The 22,541-nt window shown below is 47.9% G+C and overlaps 2 protein-coding genes across 2 annotated transcripts in view; one reads left to right on the forward strand and one right to left on the reverse strand.

The window, feature by feature from the left end:
• Positions 1-1,048: 1,048 nt before the first annotated feature.
• On the forward strand, positions 1,049-10,670 carry TACR2 (tachykinin receptor 2). Its single transcript, XM_053948621.1, has 5 exons — positions 1,049-1,467; positions 4,988-5,182; positions 8,194-8,350; positions 8,996-9,192; positions 10,397-10,670. The coding sequence occupies exons 1-5, from the start codon at positions 1,064-1,066 to the stop codon at positions 10,590-10,592; spliced, it is 1,149 nt and encodes a 382-aa protein (XP_053804596.1). The 5' UTR covers positions 1,049-1,063; the 3' UTR covers positions 10,593-10,670.
• A 2,271-nt stretch (positions 10,671-12,941) lies between these two features.
• Positions 12,942-22,541, reverse strand: part of LOC128791217 (hexokinase-1) — a 36,657-nt gene continuing 27,057 nt past the window's right edge. The window contains exons 13-18 of the mRNA XM_053948620.1: positions 22,437-22,532; positions 21,656-21,755; positions 19,619-19,802; positions 17,718-17,873; positions 16,802-17,035; positions 12,942-16,101 (exon numbers count right to left, since the gene is read on the reverse strand). Coding sequence (XP_053804595.1) covers positions 15,957-16,101; positions 16,802-17,035; positions 17,718-17,873; positions 19,619-19,802; positions 21,656-21,755; positions 22,437-22,532 — 915 coding nt within the window. The 3' untranslated portion in view covers positions 12,942-15,956. The remainder of the gene's footprint in view (positions 16,102-16,801; positions 17,036-17,717; positions 17,874-19,618; positions 19,803-21,655; positions 21,756-22,436; positions 22,533-22,541) is intronic.

Consider the following 22,541-nt stretch of genomic DNA (forward strand, 5'->3'; position numbering starts at 1 on the left):
GGCATGAGTCAGTGCCAAGTACTCTTGGAAATCTCAGCCTCAGTGTGTCACTTCTGTTTTGCTTTAAGCTGCCAGCGAGCAGGAGCGCTGTGCTCCGAGCAGACTCTGGGGTTCCTCTTTCCTACGAGAACCCAAAATTTCTGCGTGCATGGGGTCACCAAGTTCTTACAGCACACACTGGGAAAGGGGATGCAGCCATCCAAAAGGAAGGATCTTGCTGAACTGCATCAAATATAGTTTCTCTCTTGCTGTGATAGCTCACAGCAAGACAGGCAGGGTCCTGGAAACTTGGGGATTTCAGGACTGGGAAACCTGGTGAAGTAACCACCCTTGCATGTAAGCCTGTAAATTCCTGACAGAGCAGCGTGGCCATTGCAGAGGTTATTCAAAACTAACTGAGCACAGCAAGGGGGGGGAAGCTTCACGTACCACCTTGCCACATTTCATTTGATGTCAAAGTGGTTGTTTAGTTTTTCCCTGCAAGAGACTCCACCTCCTTTCAAAGCCCCCTTAAAACCTGTTGAGATTTTATCCCAGTGCAACTCCTGCCTCACGCTTAATAGTTGCACAGGGAAAGAACAGCAAATGTCCTCAGTCCCACTGCAGGGGATTCAGACACCTGGTGCTTTAGAAAACTGCTGCCCTGACAAAGAAGTGGTTTTTGGCTTCCATTTATGTTCTCTTGTCCCTAAAAGTAATCTAAAGGAAGACATCACGTGCCGCTGGCCTGGAAAACAAATTTTTCTTCCTTTTTTTTTTTCTTCCTTTTTTAGAGGAAAAAGAAACTTGAAGAAGAGAGTTGTTCTTTCGTTTTTTTTTTTGCTCTTCAAGCATAGGTTAAAATGCCAGGGAAGAAGGAGGAGGCCCTTGGCATCGCTCATCTCCTCCTGAAACTGCTTTGCATCACTTGGAAAACAGGACGAGAGCACATGAGACAGCTCATCCTGATGTCCTTTTAACAGCACTTGGTTAAATGCATGGAAATTCATACACCAGCATCTACTGCAAGGAAATGAGCAGATGCCAGAAGATTTTCTTTTACACTTACAAGAAGTGAAAAGCCATGGGTGTGTTTTCTGTTTTTAACTCGAGCAACGTTTCTCAGGCTGGCTCCCTCGAGGACGGCGGCAACTGGACGGCGGCAACCCAGTTCAGCCAGCCGGGCTGGAGAATTGCTCTCTGGGCCATCACCTACTCCTTCATCGTCGTCACATCCATCCTTGGCAACGCCACCATCATCTGGATTATTCTGGCACACAGGAGAATGAGGACCGCTACCAATTACTTCATCGTTAACTTGGCTCTTTCGGACCTGCTGATGTCCGCTTTCAACACCATCTTCAACTTTATCTATGCCAGCCACAATGTCTGGTATTTTGGTGAGGAATTCTGCAGGTTTCAGAACTGGTTCCCCATCACTGCAGTGTTTGTGAGCATTTACTCCATGACAGCCGTGGCTGCAGAGAGGTAAGAGGTGAATGGAGAAGATGAGGTCCAAAAAGAACCCCTGTAAGTCAAAAAAGAAATCATTGCAATAGTTTGTGCAGTTGGCCCCCACTCTGTCACTTGCCTTATCAGCAAAGTGGAAGGACTGCCCGACTGTGGGGTTTGATGCTAATTATGGCATGATCTTCTGTTTTTTATCTCTGGTCTGAATCACACCTGAATCTGGAACGAGTGGAAGTGGCTGGTATTTTTGTTGTTCTCACGTTATTGATCATAAATTGTTTCCCAATCATCCTGAAATCTCTACTGCGGCTTTGTTGGTTTTTGGTTTTTTTTAAACCATGAGACTGATATATCCATAAAAATGAGAATATGCTGCAGATTTCTGAAACTATCAGCAGTCCTAATCCTGCTGTGAATCCAGCAAACCACCACAAATAATGGGAACTAGACTAGAAATGGCAGAGTCTGCTCCCCTGGTTCATTGGAACGACTTATTCTGAGAGGGAGGGAAGTAATTACAGTGATTCTGTTTGACTTCTGGGGCAACTTGGTATTTTCATAAAATTCACTTCCAACTGCCAAGTCACTTTTACTTGAAGCTTTAATTTCTGGAGTCTGACTGTGTTTACAGCTCATTGTTAAATAGCATGAAGCTGTTTTTCCTTTTTACTAGAAAGTGGCCAAAAGCCTGTGGGAGTCTCCCCCCTTAAAGGCAATGCCGTGTGCAAGAAGGAGAGGAGGTTATTTCCCTTTAGGCTCTGCTCTCTACCCTCCTTCCTTGCATCCTTCCTGTCTTCCCTGCGGTACTTCCCCTCTCCCTGGGGCATTTCCCTGGGGCAGCCTGAGCTGGTGAAATACCAGCACTCCTCTAGCAAAGGAGTGAAACACGGGCACTCCTTTAGCAAAGCCCTGCTGTTGACTTTGCAGTTTCCTTCAGGTTTCCTGCGTTCCCGTATCCACAAGGGCCCTTGCAGCTCCCTCGGGAGGGGAGCCAGCCTCCCTCGGGAGCCACCGGAAAGCTTTGCTGCCTGAGCCACCGGGCTCGCAGCTCGGATCAGCCCGGCACACCCAGCCCCAGGAGGCAATCACAGACCAATCGCACCAGATAAACAGGCTAGGAGAGGGAAAAGGGCTTTTCTCACGTGTAATGCCCGCTGAAACCTGGGCAGGAGCTGGGGACAGGGCACAGTACGGGACAGCTCGCGAGGACGGGGCTGAGGGACGTGTTTGTCAGTCCGCAGTTTCCAGATGAAAGCAAATCCCTATTTAGAATCAATGGCAGCTCGGTTTTAGCCTCAAATAGTCTTTGCTGCTCCTGGCTGTAAATCAAGGGTTGTTGTTAGCTGCTATTTTATACATGTGGTCTGACAAAGAATATTTTTAAAAAGCTGTTTCAGCCTGTTGTCATGTCTTCCTGCTCTTGCTCCTTGGGGTTTTTTGGTGAAAGCACCTATATAGCCAAGATCTCTTTAGCCACGTAGCACAGATCAGAAAGAGAACTTAGCACCTCACTGCAAACCATATTTAGGTATTCTTTGGTTAGCCTGACGCTGTCTCCTGGAAACTCGACGCTTCCATTTATTGTTAAGAGAACTTGTGTCCACTCCAGCTCCAGTGTTTAACTTCTGTACAAACAATATCTTCTGACGTGGTTTATTTTAAGGAAGGAGGCTGAGAAGTGATCTAAGTCACTTTTATCTGCCACGGAAAAGCCCCTGGTGATATTGCTCGCCCTTGGGTTTAGGATCACTCCATTTCCCCATTCCCAGAGCAGCTGTTCCCAGCGCAGCGCCCGAGGCAGAAACGCGGCCTTATCGATCAGCTCGAGTTTCACGCTCCGCTTAGCAAAGTCTCCTATGACCTGTTTGGAAAGTGCACAAGAGGGTCCAAAATTCAGCTTGTTCTGTCTACATGTATGAGGAGCAGAGAAAGATTGCAGTCCCAGCATCCTGGGATGTCACAGGGGCATTGAGAGGGGGCACAAGGAGCGCGAGCAGCAGCGGGGCAAAGGCCGTGCTGCCACACAGCAAGAGGGGCCAGGAGATCTCAGCAGGTTTGATAAATCTCCCAACTTGCAGAAGCTCACCTAAAATCACAGCTTGCCTCGGGGGTGCATCCCTGGTAGTGTGGGAAAGCCTGCACCCAGCCCTGTAACCCCTTTGATGTCTGCAACACAGGCTGCAGTGACAGCACAGTGGCTGGCATCATTTCTTCATAAGGACTTGCCATTCACTGAGGGTCACAGATCATCATTTCAGGCACTTGTGTGGGCAAACACTCTGGAGAATATTCACCAGTGGATTCCTCCCTGAGCGGACTCGAACACTGTGTAACACTGCCTATGGTGAGCTAAAGAAAAGCGAGGTGACATGAAAATTTTATAGCTAAATAAGGCCCTGCTGCTGTGCAGCCCTGCACTGCTCACTGTGCTGCCTGTCCTGCAGCAGCAGCTGGGCAGAGCTCCCTGCCAGCAGCCTGGCCAAGAGACAGCACAATTTGTCAGACTTTTTTCTATGAAAACCAGGAGGCAGTGGGCATTTTCCACTCTACTTTGTTACAACCATGACAAAGAATAGGGGCAGCATGACAAGAAATGCATAATTGATTACGTACTCGTTACAACACCGTGCATTTCCACACAGGGAACTTAAAACCAGAGGGCTCGTGAGTAATCCAATAGTCAGATGTGCCTGAGGGCTCCGAGCAGGTGTGGGATGAAAGGGTCAGCCCTTCCCTTCTCTGCAAGCAGCAGTGCAGACAGCACGAGTTTTCCACAGCTCAAAATCAGTGGGGAACAAATATCGGGGTAAATGATACTCAAGACCCCAGTCTGCTCTTGTGATAATATGAAGCATCAGAGATTGACATAATTAGGAAGAATTATGAATTAAGAATTATGCATTAGAAAAGCTTGGCTGGGCTTTTTTTGGTAAGGCACTTGCAAAAATAAGTAAAAGAGCAAGAATACTTTTTACAAGGACCTGGAGTGACAGGATGGGGGGAATGGCTTCACGCTGATGAAGGGTTAGATGGGATGTTGGGAGGAAATTCTTCCCCTGTGAGGGAGGTGAGCCCTGGCACAGGTTGCCCAGAGGACCTGTGGCTGCCCCATCCCTGGAAGTGTTCAAGGCCAGGCTGGACAGAGCTTGGAACAACCTGAGACAGTGGAAGGTGTCCTGCCCATGGCTGGGGATTGGAACTAGGTAATCTTTAGGGTGCCTTCCAACCCAAACCATTCTGGGATTCTATGAAAAATTCCATAAGGGGAATGCTTGCAAAACCTGTATGCAGAACACATAAAGGACTGCTTCCTCTTCACACCAGAAGCATCCATCCATGTGGGTTTAATGAATCCTTTCCTAAGACTTGCAATAATTCTTTTCAGAAAGGATTTAGTTCCTTATTATTTACAGCCTGGAACCTGTCAAAATGTCTATATTAATAAATCCCACTCACTCCTGGTGAGTTTTTACACTTGCTGCATTTGTTGTACAGCTTGCCAGTCTCACTGTAAAAGCACCACACCTGTTTCTTGCAGGTATGTGGCCATCATTCACCCCTTCAAGCCCAGGCTCTCTGCTGGAAGCACCAGAGTCATCATTGGGATCATCTGGCTGGTGGCATTCGGGCTTGCCTTCCCGCAGTGCTTCTACGCCGAGATCACCGTGGACAATGGCACCATGAAATGCATCGTGGTCTGGCCTGATGACGTTGGATCCAAGCACCAGCTGGCGTAAGAGACACGATGAAACTCCCAATTCAGGCTAAAGTTAACCAGGAAAATAATTTCATCTCCAAACCGCAGGCTATGGAGAGTGCTGGGAGAGAGAGCAGGAGAATGTGCCCATCTAAACTCAATTTAAGCCAGCTGTGGCAAAGGATGCCAGGTGATCGTGGTTCAGGGTAATCCTGAACCTGCCACTTTGAAAACTGGTTATAATGTCCAGAAACCCTACACATAGAGCTTGGGGAATTTAAGGTAAACCAGTGCAGAAAGTCTCTAAACAATCAGTAAATCCTGGTTTCAAAGGTTCTGGATTTTCTTCCTCTGTCAGGCAGGAGGAAACTGGGTATCTTTAATGCTGAGAAGCCACGTAATTAGTTAAAAATTATGCTGCTCTTTGTGGGGGTAAAAGGAAAATAAAACCTGAGAGCAGCATGTTTCAAACATCCTAAGGTTTTATAGACATATTTATCTGGGCACACATCTGCGCTCCTGGAGGTTCCTGAGCCTCACAGCACTTTCCTCCTGCTTGAAAGCAAGATTGTTCAAACAGATGAAACAAGCCAAACCCTGCATTTAGGGGATCTGCTGGGATTACTCATCATTCAGAGCACGCAATGAGAAATTTATCAAACAAAACATATTTTTACAAAGCAGCAATGGAAGAAATGAGGAAAAGGAACCAATCAATTAACAAAGTGCAAACAATTTTTCAAACCAAAACCCACCGTGAAGGGTTTTGCCCGGCTCCATGCACGTGGGACATTTTCCCTGCTCAGTCTTCATCTCTGGCAGGCAGCTGGATGCCTCCTCAACTTAGCTATTACCAAACAAACTGATTTCCACACTAATATGTGCCAAGTTCCACGACCTTTGTGTCATTTTGGCCAAGCTGCAGCATATTCAGGCAGTGGTTGCCAGCTGTTCCCAGTTGAGAAAAGAGTAAAATCAGGCTCAAACCTCTCATGCTGGGTGATGCTCCTCTTCCTGGGGGCTCCTTTTTGGTACCCATTGGTACTTTTTGGGGAACAGGGTGCCAGGCTCCTGTGGACTGAGGAGGAGGGAAAATAGATAACCACCAATACATGAGTCACTGGTGACTATTCCATTCAGATGAAAAGTGTGAGGCTTATCTCTCCCACATCCATGGCATGGAAAGGATTCAAATGAGTTCCCCAGCATGCTGATAAAGGTGGGCTGGAAAGGCTGGTTCTGAACGTGGCAAATAGCAGAGCAGATCCTTTCTGGGATCTCCAGCTGAAGAGCAGCAGCTCCTGACCACAGTCCATCACTCACCAGCTCTCCCTCCCTGAACAGCCTCAGATCTGCAGGTTTTGGTATCTCTCTTAGAAAGGAAGTTGGAAACATTGCTCCCCAGGAATCATACTGAGTGATGGGCTTGTTGGGACAGATGCCTGCAACACAGACCATGGAGGAAAAGCCACGTGCAGCCATTCATATACTAGTACAAATAACAAGGAAGAGAAATACTAAGGAACCCAAGGAAAAACAAAAAAAATTGAGAGGCGGGTTCCTGTGTTAACCTGTGTGTCCTCTAAATTCTTTGCAGTTGAATAAACCCATCTTTCAAGATTTCTAGACTTCAGAACATAGGAAAATCCTTTTTTTTTGCAGGAAAGATGTGTATAATTATGACAGAAAGAAGTAAAAAAAAAATGAAAAACCTCCAAACAATGCACTACTGACTGCCAGTGCCTGAAAAATATTAGATATAAAGGATATAAGAAGTTTAACCAGAGTAAAGAACCTTAACCACAGATGATTTTTCTTCTGGTGACAGGTTAACTTTGCAGCAAAGTAGTAAAGCTACAAGACCAAAAGTTTCTTTTTACATGTGCTCAAACTCAGGCTCCCATCCTCCCTTCCTCCTCCCAGGACTGGAACCCTGAAAGGGCTTCGCTGCACTCCACACACAGTGCTGGATCTTCAAAAGAGGAACTGCTCTGAGCACAATAGGAAAAAGTGTAAGACAGACAGGGACAAACGTGCCACATCTCACAAATATAGAATTTTTCTTTATGCAGCCACCAGGCTGGTATTTGCAGCCACCCCAAAACACCACTGCAGGCCCCAACACCCATTTCAACAGTGCTCTAATGTGAGGAGTAACCCCAGAGCCTTGTCAGACTGAGAAAGACCATTTGCACCCCCCCAGCCTTTTGGGGTCACTGCCAGCAGCGTGTGCCAGAGCCCTCCTGCCTAATCCTACTTTTCACACTGTTTATGTTAATTTGACAGCTGCTGTAAGGGACTGAGCAGGTTGTTCCCTTCCCATAAATGGTAGTTGCTTAAACTAATCAGCCCCCAGCATGAGGGAACCAGCAGAAGTTTGTGGGGTGACACAGAAAACTAGAAAGGGCTGAGGTTAAAATACAGCTAAGGGGATGCCAGTGCTTTCAGCTGGAGCAGTAACTGAGTGGCCTGTTGGTGATATATTGACTCTGTGTGCTCATACAAATGAAAACAGCCAGCTACACAAATACAGGCAACATCCCTTCCTCACTATCTGCACCTTTGTGCACCCTGCTAGCAGCCAGATACCTTTTGCAGCCAGCCCTGATCTGGCTTTTTTCCACTGTTGCCTCTGCTGCATTCATCAAGTTACTCTGCAGTTTCTGGACTATTCCTTTCCCATACTTATGATTTAAGGGCTTGTACTTTTACCACCATCTCTCTCTCCCTCTCTCCTGGCTGCAGTGGGATAGCAAAGCTCAATGCAGGTGGCCCTGGACCCTCTGCTAAAAGATCAGTGATGTTACTCTGTCTTGAAAGACCAGGGAATCCAGCCCAAGGACCACTCATCACACCACCAGAGAGATGAGATTTTGCTCATTTTTGCCCTTTTGTTTATAGAAGTCCCTGTAACAATAATTATAGGCAAAAATTCTTCTTTGTGGTTTTGCTAATAGGAGCCAGCATATATATCCAAAAGCCAATTTCTGGAAGAGCTCTCCAAGAGCCATACTGACTGTGAAAAACTGCTTGTTCTTCTCTTTCAGGTACCACATTGCCGTGATTGTGTTGATTTATTTGCTGCCTTTAATGGTGATGTTTGTTGCATACAGCATTATAGGAGTTACTCTGTGGAGCAGCACGGCTCCAGGCAACCACCTCAACAGAGTCCACTACGAACACCAAGTTAATGCCAAAAAAAAGGTCAGAAGTGAAACTTAAGTATCATTACCCCAAGCACACCAGCCCTGCTGGGTCCAGTTCCAAAATGGAGCTGGTGTTCCACACAAAATCTTGTGGGATTGGGCTTGAAAGTTTAACAAAATATTTCGGGTCCGGGGTAAAAGGCATCAGCCTGCAAGTTTGAAAAAAATGGTGATTGCATGCACCAGCCAGCCTTCAAGGAAGAAAGCTCACAGCAGCAGGCCAGCTGCCAGCAGCCCTTAGAGAGTGAAGAGAATCCACACGGTGCAGGATAAACCAGGGTAAAACTCTGGACAGAGTGGAGCAGTCTCAGTGTAGGAGCAGTGATTTCGTTTCCCTGCACGTCTCCCTGGTGCAGCTACAAGCAGCTCCTCTGCAGAGTCCTCTCAGCACCCTGGGAAAGGTTTGCTTTAACCCCCACCCTGTTCCCATCATAGGGCACTCCCTCCCTGTTCCAGTTTCCATGGCCAGGGCACTCCCTCCCTGTTCCCAGTTTTCATCACCAGGGCTGGTTTCTTTGCCACAGCAGTCCAGGTCTACATTCCATACTCTGCACTTCGGGAGGGCAAACCAGCCTCACAGTGACACCAGCACTTCCCACTGCCCCAGCAAGCCCAGGAATAACCCTTGGTTTTGTTTTCCTAGTTTGTGAAGACGATGGTGGTAGTGGTGATCATTTTTGCTGTCTGCTGGCTGCCCTATCACATATACTTCATCCTGGGGAGCTTCAAGGAAGACATCTACCAGCAGAAGTACATTCAGCAGGTGTATCTCGCAGTCTTCCTCCTTGCCATGAGCTCGACAATGTACAACCCCATCATCTACTGCTGCCTGAACCAGAGGTGAGGCAGTGTGAGCATGTGTGCACAGAGAAAGCTCAAATCTCAGACTGAAAAAAGCATAAATCTCTGGAGGTGAGAACAGCTGTGATTTTCAACTGTAGTCCTTAGGCCAACGAGACAACTTAACTGCGCTGATAATGCGAGATGGGATACACTCTGAGCTTTTAACTCAGCCCATAGTATTTTCTGTCTCTGAACAAAGTGCAAGCAGCAGGCACAGCATCAGCACAGCCACATTTGCACCCATTTCCACATGCAGACCATCCTGCTTCCACGGGAGGCATCTGTAATCCCTGCACTGCATCTGCTGAGCTAATGCTGGGCTGGCTCAGCCACCTGCTCTTCCCAGGCTACCCCCCAGCAGTGGGGGTGAGTCCAGTGAGCCCAGCACAGTCCTGGGCTCACCCCCACGGCTGGGAAGCGGGAGCAGCCCACGGGTGACTGTGAAGGTGCCATGGGGATGTGTCACCACGAGGGAGCAGCCAAGAGATGTCCCTCTTGCTCTGCGCTGGAAGGGCTGCGCGACGCAGGGCGCAGGGAGCTGCTCTGGCTGCCCGCGGATCTCCGTGCCAAATCCTGCATCCATAACCCCCCCACGCCTCTTCAGGCTCGCTGTGAGCCTCAAAGGTTGGTTATCAGCACAGATCCTCTGCAGTTCCACTGGGTCTGCAGCAGCCGAGTGTTTAATTCCAGAGTGATGCTGCGAGGCTCGCTCCTGGGAGCGTTTCAAACACCATCCTGCCTGTGAGCTGGCAAAGGAAGAGTTTTACAGCCCATTCACCCAAACTGCATTTAGCATGAAACACACAAACATGTCCTCCCCCTCCTCTCTCAGAAAGCAGACAGCCTCCTCATTTAATTATTCTTTTTAAAAGCTCCCAGTAGGTAAATACATGTATTTTCCTCAGATTTTCTGTGTCTCACAAATGCAGCTACCAGCATGGTCAGCACCATCTACTGAGCCCATCAAACACCCTGCCATTTCACTGATCATGCATGTTAACTTAAAATACAAGGAAATCTGATCATAAACTCCTAGTGCACCTCCCTCCATGCTTTTAGCTTTTCACCTCATTCCTTTGATTTCAGAAGAAATATTTATCTCCATAGTCATTCACAGGTAGAACCAAGTCACGAGTTTGTTCATTCTCCGCGCAATTAGAAAGATCAGTTCACCATTTAATTGCTTTTCTCACTTTTACAGGTTTCGCTCTGGCTTCAAGCTAGCCTTCCGGTGGTGTCCCTGCATAAAAGCAACAGAAAAAGACAAACTTAAACTTATGTCCCCATCTCTCTACCAGACAACCCACAGGAAGTCCAGAACAACAAGTTTCAACACAGAAACCCAGCTGAATGAGAAAGAGAAGACATCATTTACCCTCACCCCATTAACACTCTGATTTCCTGCTCCTGGTTCTGTATCCCCACACACCATGCCAAGGCAGCAGATCTGAAGAAGCCTGAAAAGCAAATCTTTTTCTCTGAAGCAAGTGTTTCTTACAGGACTTCTTTAGATGCCATCAGCATTGAAGGCAGCATGCTGATAACATTTATATCCATGTAGGTCCAAATATCACCCAGCTACGGGTACGAGTTTAGCCCTCCCTTCCATCAACAACTGCAATACAGAACAGACATCAGGCCCAGGAGGTAAAAAAATCAGCAAAGCAGATCTGCGGCAGTGCCAATCAGGAGAATAGAAATTATTCTCTTCGACATTGCGATCTCCTGATTTCTGTTCCACCAAGACACTTCAAGTCAGGAAAGAGGCGATGGAGCAGAAAGGCTGGGGCTGGGATGGACCCCCAGGGCTGTGTGGGCAGCCAAGTCCCACGGCTCAGCAGCCCCGAGGCACTGTGGACCAAAGCCTGTTTACAAACAAAGGCAAATACTAACACATCCAAACTGAAAAATCCAGCCTGCCCTCAAAATTTTCTGCATTCTGGGATTTTCATGCCTGCAATTTCACCAGCAGAAACAGTTCCTTAAGATGTCATGACATGGATTTCTATAACCTTGTCCCAAAATATGATGTTGTTTTCCTATTAAACCATGCTCAAGTGATTTCTCCTTCACATTAATTGTGGTGCCTAATTTAGAGAGCGAGGCTCTCAGAAGAGTCAGTAGCCAGGGATGGCCCCTGGCTTGGTCAGGGCTCATGGATCCAATCAGAATCCACCTTCTTTACATCCTTTTAGTCCTAACAGCAGTGGTCCATCACTGTCTTTTCCCAGATAGTCCCTTCACCTTCCCTTTCCAGACTTACCCCGTATTTATCCTCACTGCTCTTCCCAGATATGAAAATAAAGGCTGAAATATGTCATCTTCCCAACCTGAAGCATTATGTACAGGCACACAAAATGGGAGAAGCTGAAATACAAACATTATGTAAAAGTAATACAGCATTTAATAATGGTGTGATAAGTTAGCACCTTAAAATTACCTTCACCTCTCATGCCAGGTTTGTAAATAATATCACAGAGCCATACCATATCAATTTAAAAGTTCCTGTAATGTTGACAAGATCCAGTTATTTGAAATATTTTCCTTTGCTCTGTGAAAACCAAACTACAAAGCGCTGCCAGGCTTAAATTCTGCAGTAAATTCACAGAAAACGTTCATGGCTTGAACTGAAAGAGTACTCAGGGATAGGATTTTGCCCAGCCTGTTCCAATGCAGGTACGAGATACACGTTCTTTCTCCACTTCTCCACCTCCCTGGCTCTGTGGAGAACAATTATGTTATGCAACAAACTTGTCCCACTATTGGGACAAGAGTGCCCAGGCCCCTCTGAAAAAGTTCACGATTTTAAATCATTCCAGCAGACAGTTTCTAGTGCAGATGTTCCCTGGCCAGCCCTCTGCCCAGGCCAGCCTGCTCTTCCCACGACTGCCCTGCTGGGGTGTGTGCTGGGCAGAGGGAGAGCAACAAGAGGCATTTACAGACAGCCACCACCAAGTCACTCTGCCAAAGGGATGGAAAACCCTTTGGGAGGGATCCTCTGCCAGGCACACATCACTGGGACCATGGCAGAGACGCCTGTTCTGAGGAACTGAAGGACACCTACTCACAGAGTTCAGTATTTGATTTATGCGAGCTGTACTCCCCCTGCCTTTAAACTCTGCAGCTTTCTAATGCAGAGTTTTTTTAGATTAAACAGGCCTATCTTGAGCATCCCACCTTCCCCCTCCCTCTTCCATCACACCTGAACATCCAGCCAGAGTCTACTGCAGATGCCCCAGAGCCACACACGTGCTGCCAGTGCATCCCTGTGCAGTCCCTGACTGGCACTGACGTTTTCTGACAGCTCGAGGCATCTCCTTCTCTTGTTGGGAGCAGAGAGCAGAGGATGATTTCTTCATGTTGCAAAAGGAATTCTCCGTGCCCTGGCGGACTCACAGTGCAGATCCTGAGGTTTTATCCCATAGAAAAAGCAACAGTTAAGGAAGAAGAGATGCTCCAAGCTCTTGTTACATAAAGGCAGCCCAAGGCAGGCCACGTTATTCCTGTGGTACATGAGGCAACAGGAACACCATGCCCCGTGGTAGGTACATGCAATTCTCCATTAATAAATATAGAGAGGATTAAATACCACACAGCAGTAAAGACATCCAGGTCAGCAATAAGTCCCTCCCCTGCATGTTCACTTGTGCTCTAAGTAGCAAAGCAGTCCCTGCAGTCAGTAAAGAAAAACACTTGAAGAATCTCATTTTCATGGCAAAGGAACAAACAAAAAGCACAGAACGGGGTTCAGAAGTTCAGAAACACTTTATTTTGCCTTCTGCTATTTTCTTAAGAAAACAAAACAAAACAAGGTCTGCTTGTTTTAAAACCCATTCAAAAGGCTTCTGAGAGAACCCCAGAGGAGTAAGGAGCAGATGACATTACAACAGTGGTATGCAAATGGTCTTTTCCCCAGGAAATATAAGATTTTTGTGTTCATATTGCAGTAATTACAGCTTAACAGTTAAGAGGACTGTGATTATATTCACCAAGCCTAAAAGCTTCAAGAAAGACATCTCAGTCATTGCTTGGGTAACACTGGAGACATTTCTTCGGACAGTTATAGCTTGTGATTCACTTGGAACAGTTTCCTAGGGGTAAGAAGTAGTCTGGAAATGGGAATCCCACCATGTCTCCCTTTGGAAAAGAACTGCCGTGTCTTACCAAGTACATCAACTACGGTCCACGGTAGGAAAAGTTAGAAACACAAACTCACTCCCTATTTGTTATGAGCTGGATCCAATAAACAAAACGACCTATGCCAGCATCTCCAAAATCCACAGTCACCCTGAGACCAAGTTTAACTTCCACTTCTCCTTCACCCTCTATCCTGCACTGAGCCTGGCCCTCAGGTGCTGAAGAGCTCCAAACCCAGGTCCCCGGGCACGGCTCACACCACCCCTACAGCACTGCCAACGGCAGGCACAGGATTTGCAAACCTTCAAGCAATTCAAATGCAACGTGTCCCCTGTGCCCAAAAAGTTTCTCACCTTCTTCTGTCTCCTGTTTGGGGTCATAGCTGCACATCAAGGCTGTCAGAGACTATTCAAGCTGTAACACAAAACGTGTTATTGGAGAAGCCCAGCTTCAGCATACGCAAAAGGGGCTTTCATCTACCACAGCTCCAACACAGGCTGTGCCAGCCAGTGGTGCAGGAGCACCCGACACCGGGACTGCGCCGACGTTCACCCTACGTACACAGGGAGCTCACGGACACGCCGGATCCATCACAAGCCTAATGAAACCACAGCGCCCTTGGTGCAGCACCCCGAGGTCTTCCTGCACCACAGATCCCCCTTGTGCAGATGCCCCTGCACAAGACAGGGCACGAGGGGCACCCGGACAAGCCACACGGCCCCTAAGATTTGGGCGCTGTCAGCGCTGTGCCTCTGCTGAACTGCACTAGGAAACACGAGGCACGGGGACCTGTGTGAATCTGACCCCGAATGCCCGGGAATAAAAACACACACACAAAACACAGGCACCACTGGGATTAGGCTGCAGCTCTCCCTACACAATAGGTCTTCCCAAAGCACTAAGCCACCAGCCAACAGCACCTCTTCCAGAAAGAACCACTAAACACCAGTTAACGCACATCAAAAAAGTTTAATATTTTCACAAGTATCACGTAACACTAGTACCGGAGCTACTAGTGTGTAAAGTAAAAAGACCCTCTACCTTTGCAAAACCAGTTAGGCATGCAATTTTTCAGGTAGACACACACTTAAAGCTGCAATGACTGTTTGTGACTTACAGGTTACTTTACAACATTCACTCACAGTGCACCATAATGCATATTGAAATGTTATCGATAGGTATAGCAATCCAAATCTTAGGGAGTGGAATGAGAACAGAGAAGAGTAGCCTGCAAATTTCCATCTACTTTCTGCAGGAAAAGGCAGTAGGGAAAACCATGCGGATATCTCAGATTGATTTTTGGTAGAAGAGTGGGAATTAAGGACTACTGTGTGGTCTCCCTCTTTGCAGAAAGTGGCGTGACTTACAAATGTTACTCGACATGTACCTTCCTAACTGCTTCTCAGTTTAAGTGATGCAACTGGTATGCAAATATAATAATGGCATCGACCGGACAAGAGGACAGGGTACACCACGTGTAAATGATCTGCTGTTGCCTTCTTCCTTGGAATAAGCTGCACCCAATTTTGGCTTTTTGGCTTGTTTACGCACCTGGGTCCCCAAAGGCAAGACCAAAACGCAACCTTCCTCTTCCTTTCTGCGCACTAACTCTGGCTGACTGTTTGTCTTCTGAGTGACTGCTGGACAGCATTAAAGATTAAAGCTCTGTGTGGAAGCAAATACCCATTTAAGGCGAGAGACGGAAGTAGGCGCATCCGGGGGACAGGGCTGAGCTGCAGGTTTGGTGGAAGGGCAGCTGCAGTGCCCTGACCTAGACTAACGAGAAGAGACAGGAACTATTTTCCATAAGAACCCTTCGACAGAAGGATACAGCACAGCTGTGTAGGGAGCATAGATCTACCGATTTCGCAGGTCTGGAGATTTGGATTACCCCAGTCACCAACCGCTCGGCTTTACTCTTTAGGGATTTCTCGCCGAAACATGACGGGTTTCACCCAGTAACACAACACTACTCACAGAAGCAATGGGGAATACCAGTGGAACCAGATCTGTGGGACAAGGATGTTTACTTTCACCATGACAAGAGGCATCAAGAAAGCGAGTAAGTCGCGGTGTCAAGTCCCACTACAGAGTTACGTGCGTGCACAGTGCTGACACACCAAAATGTTTTCACAACCGCTGGAGACGAAACAACAGCAGGTAGGTAATGCAGGAGGGAGCTGTTGCTTCCCCTTCACTTAAAAGCATCAACACCCAGGTCTGGTGGTCAGCGTGCTGGCAGTGTGCTTAACAGGGATGCTGCAAAGAACACGTTTGGTACGATGCAACAGGAGCTCTCAACGCACATCACTTGGGGGCAGTTTCGTCTCGGACAATAACTGATTTTTGACAGCTGCAGAAATTATAGACTGGTTTTTTTTCCATGACCTACAGATGGGGAAGGTACCAATAAGGTGAGTAAGAAACATGCAGATTGGGGTCCAGAAACAGGAGATATTATTAAGAGCACACATTCTATCTTGTATCCTATTTTTTTATGTCATTAGTTGTAATTTTTTTTCCCCCGATAAAGCAGTGAGTTCTGAGTTTTTTTACCAGTTCTGACTACGCAGTCGCTGCTTTATGAGAAACACAAGACAGAATTGAGGCCAGGATTGTTGAGTTCAGTTCTGCTCAGCCTCACGAAGCCTGCATCCCACCGCTGTGATGAGCGCTGCCCCTTTCCCGCTGCCGTCCTCCGACAGCAGGAAGGTCACGTCGCAGTTGGGTGCCAGATCTTTGACTGTTTGGTGCATGATCCTTGAGAAGCTGTGAAGGGAAACAGGGCAGAGTGTGAGGAAGGTCCTGCAGCAACTGTGGAGCACCACCACGGGCATTTGCACTGTGCTCCCTTTCATCAGGCTGAGAAGTAGAATGTTGGAAACCAGGGTGGATTTGAAGCCTGGGAGCAGTAGGAGTTAAAGGAAAAAAGCACTTGCATCCCAGCCCCGCCTGTCTGTTAACTGGGATCAGGAACCCACAGCAAAGGGAAAAGAACAAACCACGTAAGTCCCCTCCTTCCCACCCAGCTCCCTCCATGCACACTAGAGGTGGGCACTAGTTCTCTTCTCCTCCTGCCCTCAGCTCTTTTAGACTCCTGCCCTCACCTGCATTGCCCTGCAGCAGCTCTTCTCTGCTGGACACTGAACAGAAACATCTTCCAAAAAGGCACCAGGCATTTCAGCACTGCTCTGTCATTGCCTGTCCAGAGCCAAGAGATCCTTCCATTGCTACACAGCTTTCAGCTCACTCAGCAAGCTGTGTTTCCTTCGGTTTGTCACCACCCCAAGAATCTTTCACAAGTCATTCTTGATCCTCTCGTTGCCCTTCAGAAAGCCCCGAGCCCCCTGATTAGAACTTTTTTTTTCCCTGGCTCTTATCCCAGCAAGCGAGAGAGTCCAGTTGGGAGCATCAAGAGGAAGGACGTACACGCAAGGCACAAACAAATGCTGAGAAGGCAAACACTCACTGTGGGTGGAGTTTGTAGAGAGTGCCATCCACACCAACCGTTATCTCCAGGCGCTCTAACCCTCTGTTCTCCCTAATTTTATCTACAATGGCAGCCATTCCAGCGCCACACAGCTGAGCTGCTCGCCTCGACACGGCCCCGCAGACTGTCTTGACAATGATGCTGTCGTCACAGGTGCTGTTGAGCCCCAGCTGCTGGAGGATGGTTCGCACCTGCAGCAAGGCTAACCTGTCACTGTGGGAGGAGAAAGAACACGGTGTTACAGGTTTCCCTCAGTCAAGCCATAAACCCCACAGCACTGATGGTGCACCCACCCCAGGCAGCAGCCTCTCCTGACAGCACGAGTGACCCCAGGGAATGCAAATTCAGTCACCCCTGCACTTTGCTGCAGTGCAGGGGAGGGGTGCAAGCAGCAACAGAGGCTCCAAGTCCAGCTCTGCACTGCCTTCCCTTCTCTTTTCTTACCATGGGGCATTCCAGGAAAATATTTTTAACTGTGACCTTGGGGTTTCTTTCCCCTGTGAAGCCTCAGAGATCACTTTAAAATACAGAGTCCGAGCAATAAAAGCACAAAACCACCCCGTAAGCAATGCTCACTCAGCTAGTGCTCATTCAATTCCACAACTGCAGCTAAACACACACAAGGGGCCCAAGGGACCCAAAATGGCTTGATTTCCAAACAAGGAAATAAAATGATAAGAGTGAGGGAATCCTTGACAGCCCTTCTGAGGGTTTAGAAGTGAGCATTGCTAGAAATTCAGTTGATATTGTAAGGAATCCTCCTGCACACGCACAGACTGAAACCCAAATTCTCTCCAGAGCAGCGAGCAATGCTGTCCCTCCCGCCCAGCAGTGTCACCAGACGAACACTACTACACTATTTCACTCTGAGCAGCCTCCCCTGCAGTGCTCTTACCTCTCAATCTGAGAAAGGAACTTGGTTTCAAAGATATGTCTGGTCTTCAGTGTCTCTGAAATCTGGCCTCGGAACAGGAAACCCCGTTTGGTGAAGTCGATCAAAATATTGCGGACGATTTCCCCCAGGTACATCCCGCTGATCATCTTCTCATACCTGCAAGGAAGAACAGCTCACAGGGAACCTGCCCACGTTTGCAAAGGCAGCATCACAGGTGTGCTATCAGCCAGGTGTCCTCTGCACACAGGGCTGCGGGTACCAGGGCTAAGCACCACTCCTGGGACACTCCTTGTGCTGTGCTAGACAGAGGTCTGCAGGTGGAAGATATTTCCTCTCTCTAGCTTGAGGCAAGACTGCAAGTGGGAAATTTGGGTCCTGTGCGCAGAGTTGGGGGCCGAGAGAGGTTCAAGACAGCTTGGTTCCTCCCTGGGGTTTTGGGACAACTGGCTGCCTACTGGAAACCAGGTGCTTGAATTAACTGAAGAGCATAAACCAACCCAACTGACCACCAGCTTGCCAACTTGCAGGTGAGTGGTTCTGTGAACAGGCTGGACAAGGGTTTTTCCCATCCTTTATCTTGCAGAGGGCGGGTTTTGAAGCACAGGACTCCCTTAAAAACACTGCATTTGCAGTGACTGCACCTCGTGGTTTCCCTGCGATTTTGCTGCGTGGAGCCACTGAGCTTTTTCTGTTTGGGGGTCTCAGCCTCCTGTCCACATCATTCTGGTTTGAATGGAGCATTCTGGGGTCTGTGAGCTGTCCTTACCAACAAGACCTGAACAGTTCCATTTCCTGAGAAGGACATTCAGTGATGCATCCTTTATTTCACCTCCTGAAGCTCTAGAGCAGGGTTTGTGCTCTGGGCTGAGCAGAGCCCAGCACGCCATCCCGCTGGAAGCAGGCCACGCAGTCCATTTAATACCATGAGCTCTCTCAAGCTTGTACCCAGCAAGTGTCCTCCCCTCCTGAGTGCCTGACTATCTCTGGAATAAATTATTCCCCTGGCAGTCTCCACTACTGCCCTTGGCTGCTTACTCCATGCCAACTCTGCTGCTGCATCAGGCTCGCTCCACGTCTGCCCCTCTGGGTCTGCTTGAGCCTCAGCTTCTAAAGAGCTTCCCGTGGGACTTGCCAACTTGTCTGTATTCCTCAGGTTTTTGTGGGCAGATTTACTCTAGTCACAAAATCCTTTTAAAAGCTCCTGGCATCAAAGCACTGCTGCAAAGAAATGATGAAAGACTGTAGTCCTAGCAAGCAACAGTCTCAGCCCAGTTTTTATCAGTGCTGGGTACACACCTCCTTGTCAAGTTTTTCTTGAAGGGGAGAAAAAAAGCACTTGCCCAAACAAAAGCTGAACTCCCAAAATGGGGACCAAACTCCAGAAGCAAGAAAGGCAGGTCCTCTAACATGACTTATCCCATCCAGAAAATTGTCTGAAAAAAGAGCTGGCTTCAACTGCTTGAGAGCTCCTGACTGCTTTACAGAGAGCAGCTCCAAGCTTTAACCATGCCAGCTGGTGTAAGTTCAGGACTTCCACAGACACAGCCCTCTACAAAGAGAATTTAGCTAAAAGAGATTAACTTGAGACCCAGAGTAAAAGAATGACTAGCCATCTTATCCCCTCCATACAGCACAGGATGAGAAAAAGGGTCTCTTCATAATGTCAAGACTTTTGAAGTCCTCACCAAAAGCATTGCTGTGGAGTCCCATGGCAGCAACTAAGTCACAAAAAAGCAGTGTCCAGGAAAAGCACAGAAAGGGGAGATCCCACAGGATAGCAGGACTGCAGTAATTTTCCACTCTTAACCTCTTCTTTCTCAACTGGGAGAAACCCAGTTCTGTCTTAAAAGCACTTAATGCAGCCTGGCTTATATGCACAGTACACATTTCTGCTGCAGTACCTCTGCTTGCCAGCATTCAGGGAGAAGTCATCGACTGCTTTGTCATATATTGTCCTGATGTCGTCCAGGCACCCGTTGTCCCCGAAGGCTCCCCACTCCGTGTTCACACACATCCTCCCCTGCTCACCATCCACCATCTCTATGTTTCTCATCTCCTCCATGTAGCAGGCATTGCTGCCTGTTCCTGAAAGAAACAAACATGTTGGCTGGAACAGAACAAGGCTAAACCACAGCCCTGACAAACCTTCTGGGGGACCTTGAACGTTGTTCTTTTCTGAAAGAAGTAGTTGAAACATCACAAAAAAAAACCCAAACCCCGACACTTTCAACTCCTAAACTGAAGGAGAACATGACTCCCGTGGTGCATTGCTCAGGGTGGCTCAGAGAGGAAGCTCATCCAGGCCAGCTGGGCTGAGGGCCCCACGCTGCAGGGAGGAAGAGCAGGGCAGCCCTTTCAGCACACAAACCCGCACATGCTTCTGACCCCAAAGCTTCAGGAAGCAGACAGCTGGATTTTGCACTTGGGAACCACCTTCCATAAAGCCCACAGCATTCAGGGAAAAATGTGTTGAACTGAAAACTTCAGCAAGTTCTGAGGCAGCAGAGGTTTTACCAGCTGACTGCTTGGTGGGTTTTCTGATTTTAATTGCTTATTTTCTGCAGCAGGAAGGTTACTTCCATGTTGAGATGAGGCCATATCTGATATTTCTTCAAAGAGGATCCTAAGAAGTGTGGCAAAGTGCTCCATGTACACAGAGGTCTTCAGGGAGGAAAGCTTTACTAGCAAAGAGAGGCAGCTTTAGCTGCTACCAGGGCAAAAGTTCTCTTGAAGTTATTTAAACTCTCGTTTAATCCTGCATCCCAGATTATATACCAGTTGCTACACTACAGCACGTCTGTTTTCTTTTGCCATGTTTTTAGGGAATTACATCAATACAGTCTGAACTAAAATAGAACCTCCCACAGATCTCTCCCCTGCTGCAGGAGAGTGGAGCCCTAGCACAGGGTTTGGCAGGGGGAATGTCTGGGTTTGCAGGCTGAGAGCCAGGTTTGCAGGAGCAAACCTGACCAAATCCAACAGGTGCCCAACCTCCCTCAGGTGCTGTCAGCCAGGCAGGCTAGAGGGAGCTGTCAGAGCCCTGGGGCTTTCATTCCCATTATCCCAGAGGTGCCCAGGCCACCTCTGACACCCTGCTCTGCACACAGACACGCTGCTGGCTGCACAGCAGGTCTGGCAGGGCTGCAGTGGACGGTGCCCAGGGGGTGTCTCAGCACCTCAAGGACACTCTCTCCTTCCTGGAGGGAACTCTGGTTCATGAAAACACGCCACGATGGAGCTGCGCAGGCACAGCTTCCTACCCACACTGCACTCTGCTGACTCATCCTGGACGTTTTCCAGCTGTCTGCAGGAGAAACTGGCGGCGTTTTATTTTCCTACAAGCCACCTCGCAACTGAGAGCATTCCTAAAGCTTGCAGGTGCCTTGGAAAACTCATTTCTCTGGAGAGCTCTGGGAATTCACACTGCCCCGTGACTCAGGCTCCCCAGGCGTGGCATTTGCAAAGGCACCAGCAGTCGCTGTGGAATCACTTCAGCTGTCCCACTGCTGGGAAGGGAGCTGTGTGTCAGTGCTCAGCCTCTCACAGCTCTCCACCATTTGGGAATCGTGGCTGCACTTTGCAGCTTTATTCTGAGAGACCACTCACTGGAGGAAAGCTGTGGGCCCACCAGAACACCCAGCAGGGACACTCTGACAGGCTAAACTAACTGGAGTAACTGAGGCTCCCTGAGCCCACATCTGCTCTCCTCCCAAGCAGCAGCGTGCCTTTACCAGATGAAACAGGCAGGATTTACTGTGCATTACAGCCTCTGCTTATCTCGACTGATTGTGGACAGAACTAAGCTGGCTGTTGAATTTTGCTCTCTTTTACTCCTACAAATCCCAGCTTTATTTTCAGTTAACCACAGGGATGCCTCCATGAGAACCAAGACGGATGTGTGGATGTGCTGTTTAATAAAAAGCAGCTCTAACACATACCCACAATGAGCCCAATTTCACAGTTTGGATCTTCATAAGCACAAGTCATCATTGTGCCCACTGTGTCATTCACCACAGCCACCACATCCAAGTCAAATTCCTTTGGGAGAGAGAAAATAGCAGTGAGAACTCTGGGCTAGGGGCAGTCCCTCCCACCAAAGGGGATGATGGAGAAACACACTGGAAACAACTGAAATCACCAGCCCGATTTCACACATGGAAAACCAGGAATCTTATCTACCAGCAGGCAGCTAAGGTATGTGCTCTACTTCTACCAGGCTGTCTTCAGAATGAAGTTTATCCCTGGCTTAAGTATGTTTAAGCACATATCTTTTACATAGGCACATGGTATAAACATCAGTATCACAGCAATTGCGTAGCAATCCCAGTAACAAAGGTTTTAAGACTTCCTTTTCATTGGCTGATAATAACCGTGCAAAATGAACACCTTTCTCAGGCTATTTTTCTTCCCTTCCTAGAAAGTTTTGGCCAAACTAGTTGAGGATTTTTTAAGATCAAGAAGAGGAGGAGAAAACTGTCCTTTGGGGTGCACCGAGGTGCATTCCTACAGTCACCACTTTGAAAATTCCTGCTTTCTCCATGCATGTGGAAATTGCCACAGAGTTTGAAAGAAGCCTTGAAAGTTCTGGCAAATGTGGAAAGTCAGAAGCCTCTGGGAAAAACAATCTCCTGTGCAAGACAGGAGATTCTGTGCAAGACTGGAGACGAAGGAAAAAAAGGAAGGAAGACTGGAGAATGAAGGAAAAAAAAGAAAAATCACCTCTCTTCTTTTAATTCCTTCTCTAAGTAAATATACCACATCTTCTCCCTCACAGTCTGTAGCTTTGAAGCCTTTTGTCCAATTGAGAAGGATACCCTATAAAGC

This window comes from Vidua chalybeata, chromosome 8 (genome assembly GCF_026979565.1).
Source record: "Vidua chalybeata isolate OUT-0048 chromosome 8, bVidCha1 merged haplotype, whole genome shotgun sequence".
Classification (NCBI taxonomy): Eukaryota; Metazoa; Chordata; class Aves; order Passeriformes; family Viduidae; genus Vidua; species Vidua chalybeata.

Coding starts and splice junctions, on each gene's coding strand:
- TACR2 (XM_053948621.1), top strand. CDS start 1,064: ATGGGTGTGTTTTCTGTTTTTAACTCGAGCAACGTTTCTCAGGCTGGC. Junction 1,468..4,987: donor ACAGCCGTGGCTGCAGAGAG/GTAAGAGGTGAA, acceptor TGTTTCTTGCAG/GTATGTGGCCATCATTCACC. Junction 5,183..8,193: donor GGATCCAAGCACCAGCTGGC/GTAAGAGACACG, acceptor CTTCTCTTTCAG/GTACCACATTGCCGTGATTG.